The following is an 8,377-nucleotide window of genomic DNA, read 5'->3' on the forward strand; positions in this document are numbered from 1 at the left end:
CGGGCTTCACTGCCTGGATGATGCACCCACTTGAATCACCCCTAATTGACCTCCTGGGCAATTTCAACTTTCCACTTCTTCTTGGAGGTTCCTCTTCCTCAGCCTCTCTGCTTCAGTATGGAAACAGGATCAGATGTCTACTAAGAGCCTAAATTAGGACTTAGGGACTTGGTGGTGGTTTCCCTTGGTCCCAACTTCCTGCTTAGCTCCCTGTCCATCACTGGCTAGCCAGCTCCTCCAATGCTTCTCCAGACAGCCTTCCCAGCACTGCCCATTTGCTTTCCTGAGTCTGCCCCAGCCCTCAGCTTGAGTCCTCAAGCAGTACTAGCCTCCCCCAGGCCTCAACTGATTACCCAGGGTAGGCCCCTTCCCAGGGGAGTTTGTTTATTGAGACTTCCCTAACGAGAACGGCTGTCCAGCTAAGTGTCATTTAATTGAATTCTCCCACAAACCTGTGAAGAAGGAACTATTTTATAGATGTGGAAACTGAGACTCAGAGAGCTTAAAGAACTTGCCTAAGATCACACAGCTAATGAGGTCCAAGTGGGATTGTGATTTAAAGCCAGTAAACTTGGCTTTGGAGAAGCAATGGCCAATTCGAAGAAAGATGGGAACAGGCAAAAAGTAGGCCCTGGGGGAGAGGGAGAAACTAAGGATGCCCACTTCAGGGACTGGGTGACCAAAGTCCCCTCTTCTGCGGCTGGCACAGCCTTCTACCCCACTGTGCTCTGTGACTCCAAGGCAGGCCCTGTTTCTTTTCCTGACACCAGCTCACTTCCCCTTTGAGTTCTGCAGAGCTCAGGGTCAAGGGTACCAGGAGGAAGTAATGCTGCCCCAGTCACACTCTGGGCACAGACTCCACAAGGCTCCTGGTGCCCTGTCTGGAGCCTGGCCCTGCCCTCCCACCTCACCCACCTCTACTCATGCAGCCTGTTTCTGTGCCTCTTCTGCAAGGCTCTGTGTATAAAAGGCCTGGCCTGATGGTTACTATGTAACCAGGTGTGATTTCTGAGAAACCTGGACTATAGACTGGCTCCATGATGTCACCTGCTTCTTGCCCAGACACTGCCAAACTGGGTCCTGAAGGCCCTGGGGAAAGGAGAGAGGCCACAGAGCTAGGTCAGCCAGAGGTAGTGCTCCCCAGAGGGAGGCCAGGCCGGCACCCTCCAGGCCCTTCCCCCAGCTCCCTTGCTCTGGGGACCCTAGCAGCCCCTGGCTGGTGGGAACCTCAGCTGACATCGGGCTATAGAGGCCTTGAAGGGTCTTTTCTTGTTCCCCACTGCTGCTGCCCTCATCCCCATCCTAGCTGCCCGACCATCCTCCACTGCCAGTCAGTGTCTCAAGGGCAGCCCTGGTCAGTGTAGCACAGGGCTGGGTGCTCTGGGACCATGGAGGGGTTGGTGGCCCTGTGACCAAACACTTCTTTCTCTAGCTTCTGATCTTCCTTTGCTCATCTGCGAAGTGGGTACAGAAATACCCATCTTGGAAGGCTGAAGATCACTGGGACCCCAGGCAGGAGCGTCCCCCAGTCCTAGAACCTTGGCAGGTGCTCACAGCAGGCATTCCTGCAGCCCTGCCCTCAGGAGCTCACCTTGCCTGTGGAGGGAGCAGGGATGGGGGTGCTTTCCCTTGGGGGAACCTGGGGAAGCAGGTCAAGCCTCAGCTGGGAGGCTGGAGGAGGGGAGAGGTGTCTTTTGAGAAGCTTTGTGACTGAAGACAAAAAAGGAAGTTCTGCATACCTCCCCACCCCCACGTCTGGAAGCCAAGTCTGCCTCCAGGGACAGCAGCTCCCCTCTCTAGAAATGGAAACTTGAGCCCTTCAGGCTTTGGGGGTAGAGGGTGGGGTGGGCAGCTGCTGATATTTCTAAAATTGGGGAAAGGGGCTATAGGGGACATAAAGTCCAAGAATTCCAGGCTTAAGGGACACTTGCTGTCTCAACAGTCCACAGGGCCATTTGCCTTTTTATATTCGTTTGTTTAATGGTCGAAAAAATGGAGGCCAGGCCACGTGGTTCACACCTGTAATCCTAGCACTCTGGGAGGCTAAGGCTTGAGCTCAGGAGTTCAAGACCAGCCTGAGCAAAAGCAAGATCCTGTCTCTAAAAATAGCTGGATGTTGTGGTGGGTGCTTGTAGTCCCAGCTACTCAAGAGGTTGAGGCAGGAGAATCACTTGAGCCCAAGAGTGCTGTGAGCTATGACACTCTACACCATGGGAACTGAGTGAGACGGTCTAAAAAAAAAAAAAAAGTCTCAAAGCAAGCCAAGATGAGGGGGTGGGAAGAGGCAAGAGTCCCCTCTGCAGTAAGCATGGGGACTCTGTATCCTTGAGGTTCACACAGGTACAGCAAAGGGTTTTCCTGTCCTTTGAGTCTCGGCTCCAGCACCCTCTCCTTAGATGTACCTGTGTGGGATCCCTTAAATTCCCTGCCCAGTTCCCAGCAGCACTTACTTCCTTCTTTTCTTTTTTTTGAGACAAAGTCTCAAGCTTTTGCCCTGGGTAGAGTGCCTTGGCATGGCAACATCATAGCTCACAGCAACCTCTAATTCTTTGGCTCAAGCAATCCTCTTGCCTCAGGTTTTTGTATTTTTGGTAGAGACTGGGGTCTCACCCTGGCTCAGGGTGGTCTCAAACCTGTGAACTCAAGCAGTCCGCCTGCCTTGGCCTCCCAAAGTGCTGGGATTATAGGCGTGAGCCACTGCGCCTGGCCGGCACTTACTTCCTGATGCTATATGGTTGCTAGGCTGCTTGCTCCTGGCCAGGGCAAAGTGCACCCTGCTGCCTGCTATATCCCTAGGCTGGTACTTATCACTGGAGATATCTTGTCAAATATACACACAGAAGAGTTCCCCTTTCCTTGCTTCATTCATGGAGAAACATGTGACTGGTCACTGGTAGACACTAACCACACACTACTCTGGCTATTTTTTGGTGTATGTGTGTAGGGACAAGCAAAAATATGGAACGCTTCACGAAGTTGCATGTCATTCTTATGTAGGGGCCATGCTAATCTTCTCTGTATTGTTCCAATTTTAGTATATGTGCTGCTGAAGCAAGCACTACTCCTGCTTTTTTTTTTTTGCAGTTTGTTGGCAGGGGCTGGGTTTGAACCCACCAAATCCGGTATGTGGGGCCAGCACCCTACTCCTTTGAGCCACAGGCACCGCCCCACTACTCCTGCTTTTTTGTTAAATTTATTTTTATTTTGTAGCGATGGGATCTTGCTATGCTGCCCAGGCTGGTCTTGAACTCTTGGGCTCAAGTGACACTCTTTTCCCAGGCACCTCCCTCTTTTTAACACCTGTATAATATTCCATAGTAGGGAGATGCCTCCTACCCTTGGCCGGTGCTCCAGTGACAAGCATAGGGTCGTATTCAGATCTGTTTTTCACCTGACACATCTTTTGGTCTACTTGCATAGAGAACTGAGACTGCTTTCTTTCTTTCTTTCTTTCTTTTTTTTTTTTTTTGAGACAGAGCCTCAAGCTTTCCTCCTGGGTAGAGTGCTGTGGCATCACAGCTCACAGCAACCTCCAACTCCTGGGCTCAAGTGAGTCTACTGCCTTAGCCTCCCAAGTAGCTGGGACCACAGGCACCTGTCACACGCCAGGCTATTTTTTGGTTGCAGCCGTCATTGTTGTTTGGCGGGCCTGGGCTAGATTTGAACCCGCCACCTTAGGTGTATGTGGCTGGCTCCTTAGCTGCTTGAGCCACAGGCGCCAAGCCTGAGACTGCTTTCTACAGACTGAATTCCTAGAAGTGGGGTGCTTGGTCATGGAGTTGGAACATTTTCAATTTTAATAGATGCTGCCAAGTCCATCCTTTCTACACAGGATGTAGGGTTTGTGGGTCCCTCTCTCCACACCAACAGTGTCTGGTGTCAATCTTCTACAATTTTTGCCAGCCAGAGTGTTGGGGGTAGGGAAGGTGTAGTCAATTGTTATCTTAATTTGCATGATTCTGATTATTAGTAAGATGAGCTTTTAAACTTCACATCTGCTATTGATTATTAGCGTTTCTCTCCATCTCTCCTCGTGTCTCTGGAGACTGTCTTTGGGGGTGGATGGTACTAACCTGTCCCTGGAGAAGAGAGTCCAGGGTTGGTGTCTGGAAACTGCGACTGGGCACTTGCTAGCGGCCTCTCAGAGCCAGAGTGTCCCTGTGTCTACCAGAAGAGGCTGGGCCCCAGGGTCTCCAGCTCAGCTTGGATACCCTGGAGCCCCGAGACTCGCCCAAGGTTAAGGTATCCCGGGTGCCGCCAGGCTGGGCCACAGCCAGACTGCGCTTCCCACACGCCTTCCCTCTGCACCAAGATCGCCCAGGAGATGCCCGCGGGCACCTTGAGGAAGGTCATTGGCTCTTGTCCAGCTGGACCGGCCAGGTGGGCTATGGCAGTACCTGCGCGGAAGCCCCAGCCGCAGTCTCTCGGCCCCTAGCCGCCACCCTGGGGACTGGCGGGACTCGTGAATGCAGGAGCCAGATGCGGACGAACCAGAGCGTCCTCAAGTGCCTGGAGGCTGTTTGGCCTCAGTTTCCCGCCCGCGGGCCGTGTGTGTGAGGAGGATCAGGATGTCCAATGACCTGGGGTTTTGGCTTCGGGGTCATGGGCGGGCGCCAGGAGGGTGCACAGAGTCCCAGCTAGGGCATGGCTCGAGTGGGCGGGCGGGGGGTTTCTAGGGGCTGCAGGCGGCGGACAAAGCAGCGGCACCACCCCGCAGCGCCGCCCAATGGAATGAATGGGCTATAAATATCGGCCAATGGGCGGCCCGCACTGCGCCCCTTAAGAGCCGCGGGAGCGCGGACCCGCTGCTGTCCGCCTGCGCCGCGCCCGAGTTGTGCATCAGCGGAGCGCCCCTGCCCTAGCTTGGCTGCCCGGTGAGTGGGCTCGGGGGTCGGGGGGCTGCTGGGCAGGGGTCATTGCACGCGGACGGGCCGCGGGGGCCGCAACCACACACGCTTGGGTCGCGTCATCTGGAGCGCGAGCCGGACCGGTCGGGGGTCTTGGGCGGTGCAGGCGTCCCTGGCCCGCGCAGCGGCCCGTGCTGACCTTGCCACGTCCCGGGGGCGCCGAGGTCGGGGATGATTTGCAGGCCCGGCGAGGCCCGCTTCGCTGGTCCCCGCTGACCCCGCGTCTCCCGGCAGCCCGCCGCCGCCATGCCCTTCTCCAACAGCCACAACGCGCTCAAGCTGCGCTTCCCGGCGGAGGACGAGTTCCCCGACCTCAGCGGCCACAACAACCACATGGCCAAGGTGCTGACCCCCGAGCTGTACTGCGAGCTGCGCGCCAAGAGCACGCCGAGCGGCTTCACAGTGGACGACGTCATCCAGACCGGCGTGGACAACCCTGGTAACGCGCCCCGCTCTCCGGGCCGGGCCCTTCCCACGCGCGGCGGGGGCCGCCGCGGGCCTGCGGTGACGTCACTGTCCCCGTTCTGCGCCTCCCCCCCCAGGCCACCCGTTCATCATGACCGTAGGCTGCGTGGCGGGTGACGAGGAGTCGTACGACGTGTTCAAGGATCTCTTCGACCCCATCATCGAGGATCGGCACGGAGGCTACAAGCCCTGCGACGAGCACAAGACCGACCTCAACCCCGACAACTTGCAGGTGCGGGGCGGCCGGGTGGCCGGGCGGGCTGGCTGGGGGCCCTGAGGCTCACTCCCCGGTGCCCCTAGGGCGGCGACGACCTGGACCCAAACTACGTGCTGAGCTCGCGGGTGCGCACCGGCCGCAGCATTCGCGGCTTCTGCCTTCCCCCGCACTGCAGCCGCGGGGAGCGCCGCGCCATCGAGAAGCTGGCGGTGGAAGGTAGGTCGAGGGGTCGCGGCTCGGCCGGGGCGCCCGTCCCCGGGCCCGCCGGTCCCCGCCAGCCTTGTTTATCGGTCATCCGAGCCGCTGCGGCCGCGCTCTTATCTGCGCGCGCCCGGTTCGGTTTCCCGAAAGGACCGCGGCCCAGCTCGGCGCCCACTGCGGCCCGGGGGCCGGGGACGGCGGGGCAGGCCTGGGGTCAGCGCCTGGACCAGACTTCCCCAAAGCTAGGTGGGCCAGGGCTCTGACATCCCCCAGGAGCGGGCGCGGGGCTGGAGGGCGGGCCGAGCCTCTGAGCCGGCCCGGACGTCTGAGCGTGCCTCCTGCAGCCCTGTCCAGCCTGGACGGCGACCTGGCGGGCAGGTACTACGCACTCAAGAGCATGACCGAGGCGGAGCAGCAGCAACTCATTGATGACCACTTCCTTTTCGACAAGCCGGTGTCTCCCCTGCTGCTGGCCTCGGGCATGGCCCGCGACTGGCCCGACGCCCGCGGCATTTGGTGTGTGGTTCCCCGCCCCTTCCCTTTATCGCGCGGGTGGGGCCGCCCGGGGCCTGGCTCTGGTCCCGTGCCGCCCAGTCCTATGCAGGTGACTCAGGTAACCTTGGTGGAGCAAGTACAATAAGAGCTCCTTGAGGAGGCCTCAACCTCCTGAGATCTCCGAGGTGACGACGGTCCCATTTGCTCCCTCCTTCACTCTTGGGAGCTGGAGCTTCTTGTTTTTTTTCTTTATTATCCTGTCCCCTGTTGGGAGCCTGCCAGATACTGGGTGACGCAGGAGCTTCCCCAAGGGGAGTCAGGGCGGTCTTAACGCCCAAAGCTTACCCTGGTGCCCCAGCCCCTTACCCCATAGGTGGTGCTCTGGCCCCACCCTACCCCAGGTGGCACAGCAGCTTGGGGTCTGGGCCCTTTGTACCCTCTGCGAAGTGGCCTAATCTCCCTGCCTCCTGCAGGTGCTGCTAGGCTGAGGTCTTTGCAGCAGATTGTGCTCTCAGGGACAGGTGGACTAGCACTTCAGGGACTTGTGAGGCTCCTTTAGTCTAGGGGTTCCCTAGAGTTTTTCTGGAGGAATCATGGCTTGATGGTGCCTTTCCCCCCAGGCACAATGACAATAAGACCTTCCTGGTGTGGATCAACGAGGAGGACCACCTGCGGGTCATCTCCATGCAGAAGGGGGGCAACATGAAGGAGGTGTTCACCCGCTTCTGCAGCGGCCTTACCCAGGTCAGGCCTGGCTACTCCTACCTTGGTGCCAGGGCAGGATGGGGCCAGACCCTGGAGCCCAGGCAGGGATGTGGGTGCCCAATCTGTCCCCCTCAGGAGCCCAGGTCTCTCAGTTGCCTTAGGGTCCTGTTAGGGGCCCCTATGTCCTAGGGTCTCAATTTCCCCTTCCTAGCTGGTCCCTTGCAGGGGTCAAGCAGGCTTTCCTTCTCATCCCTCTTCTCTTCCTCCAGATTGAAACTCTCTTCAAGTCCAAGAACTACGAGTTCATGTGGAATCCTCATCTGGGCTACATCCTCACCTGCCCGTCCAACCTGGGGACAGGGCTGCGGGCAGGTGTCCACATCAAGCTGCCCCACCTGGGCAAGCATGAGAAGTTCCCTGAGGTTCTGAAGCGGCTGAGGCTTCAGAAGAGAGGCACAGGTGAGTGCCCCCCTCCCCCAGGGCCAGTCCTGTTCCCTCCCTCTGGCCCTGATGGTCTGGCTGGCTGTCTCCCTAGGTGGTGTGGACACGGCTGCTGTGGGTGGGGTCTTTGACGTCTCCAACGCAGACCGCCTGGGCTTCTCGGAGGTGGAGCTGGTACAGATGGTAGTAGATGGCGTGAAGCTGCTTATCGAGATGGAACAGCGGCTGGAGCAGGGCCAGGGCATTGATGACCTCATGCCTGCCCAGAAGTGAAGCCCGGCCTGCCCACCGCCAGCCCCGCTGCTTCCTAACTTATTGCCTGGGCAGTGCCCACCACACCTCCCAATTTCACCGCCTGGCTAGCCCTTAGCCTCACTGTAGAGACTTCTGTCACCCTTGGTAGAGTTTATTTTTTTGATGGCTAAGATACTGCTGATGCCGAAATAAACTAGGGTTTGGCCTGCCCTGTGTCTGAGTGGTGCCTCCTCTCCCCAGGGGTGGGCCAGAAGGGCCAGCAGCCAGGCCATGGGGGATCTGACTTGGGTCTGCCCATCCTGCCTACTTTCTGTAAGACAGGACTCCCCTGCACCTGCCCTGTCCTACTCTACCTCCCCTCTTAACATTCTGCTCAGGGCTGATGAGAGGGAAGGGAAGGAGGAACTGGGGGTGGAGTCTGGCACTTTCCTCAGTCCCATCATGCAGGGTGGGGAAAGCATGGACAACTGGGAGGCTAAGGCCCAGAAACTTTATATGATAGTTTTTGGTGTCCTTACAACTGTTTCTCCACCATTATCAACTTGGGCCTCAGCATTCCCTGACTGTCTCCTAAATCTCTCCGTTCCACTTCCTTCTGGTCTCCATCCCCAGGCTGAACCATCCCCTTACTGGCTTCTAGGCCCAGCTCCAGCTCCAGCTCTTTCCAGGCAGCCTCAAGGGCCATCATCAG

General features: G+C 57.9%; 1 protein-coding gene and 1 non-coding gene across 2 annotated transcripts; one reads left to right on the forward strand and one right to left on the reverse strand.

Moving 5' to 3' along the window:
• Nucleotides 1-2,952: 2,952 nt before the first annotated feature.
• Nucleotides 2,953-3,059, reverse strand: LOC111726129. Its single transcript, XR_002773987.1, has one exon. It is a non-coding gene; the product is annotated as a U6 spliceosomal RNA (small nuclear RNA).
• A 1,722-nt stretch (nt 3,060-4,781) lies between these two features.
• Nucleotides 4,782-7,896, forward strand: CKB (creatine kinase B). Its single transcript, XM_003792118.2, has 8 exons — nt 4,782-4,874; nt 5,142-5,346; nt 5,450-5,604; nt 5,673-5,805; nt 6,135-6,306; nt 6,906-7,029; nt 7,260-7,449; nt 7,526-7,896. Exons 2-8 carry the CDS (start codon nt 5,154-5,156, stop codon nt 7,702-7,704), a joined length of 1,146 nt encoding a protein of 381 aa, XP_003792166.1. The 5' UTR covers nt 4,782-4,874; nt 5,142-5,153; the 3' UTR covers nt 7,705-7,896.
• The last annotated feature ends 481 nt before the right edge of the window (nt 7,897-8,377 follow it).

Source organism: Otolemur garnettii, unplaced genomic scaffold, assembly GCF_000181295.1.
Source record: "Otolemur garnettii isolate 467f Iridium unplaced genomic scaffold, OtoGar3 scaffold00054, whole genome shotgun sequence".
NCBI classification, from domain to species: Eukaryota; Metazoa; Chordata; class Mammalia; order Primates; family Galagidae; genus Otolemur; species Otolemur garnettii.

Excerpts from the sequence above, each read along its gene's own strand:
- CKB (XM_003792118.2), top strand. The coding sequence starts at position 5,154 with ATGCCCTTCTCCAACAGCCACAACGCGCTCAAGCTGCGCTTCCCGGCG. Across the intron at positions 7,030-7,259 it reads TCTGCAGCGGCCTTACCCAG|ATTGAAACTCTCTTCAAGTC; the intron begins GTCAGGCCTGGC and ends CTCTTCCTCCAG. Across the intron at positions 7,450-7,525 it reads GCTTCAGAAGAGAGGCACAG|GTGGTGTGGACACGGCTGCT; the intron begins GTGAGTGCCCCC and ends CTGTCTCCCTAG.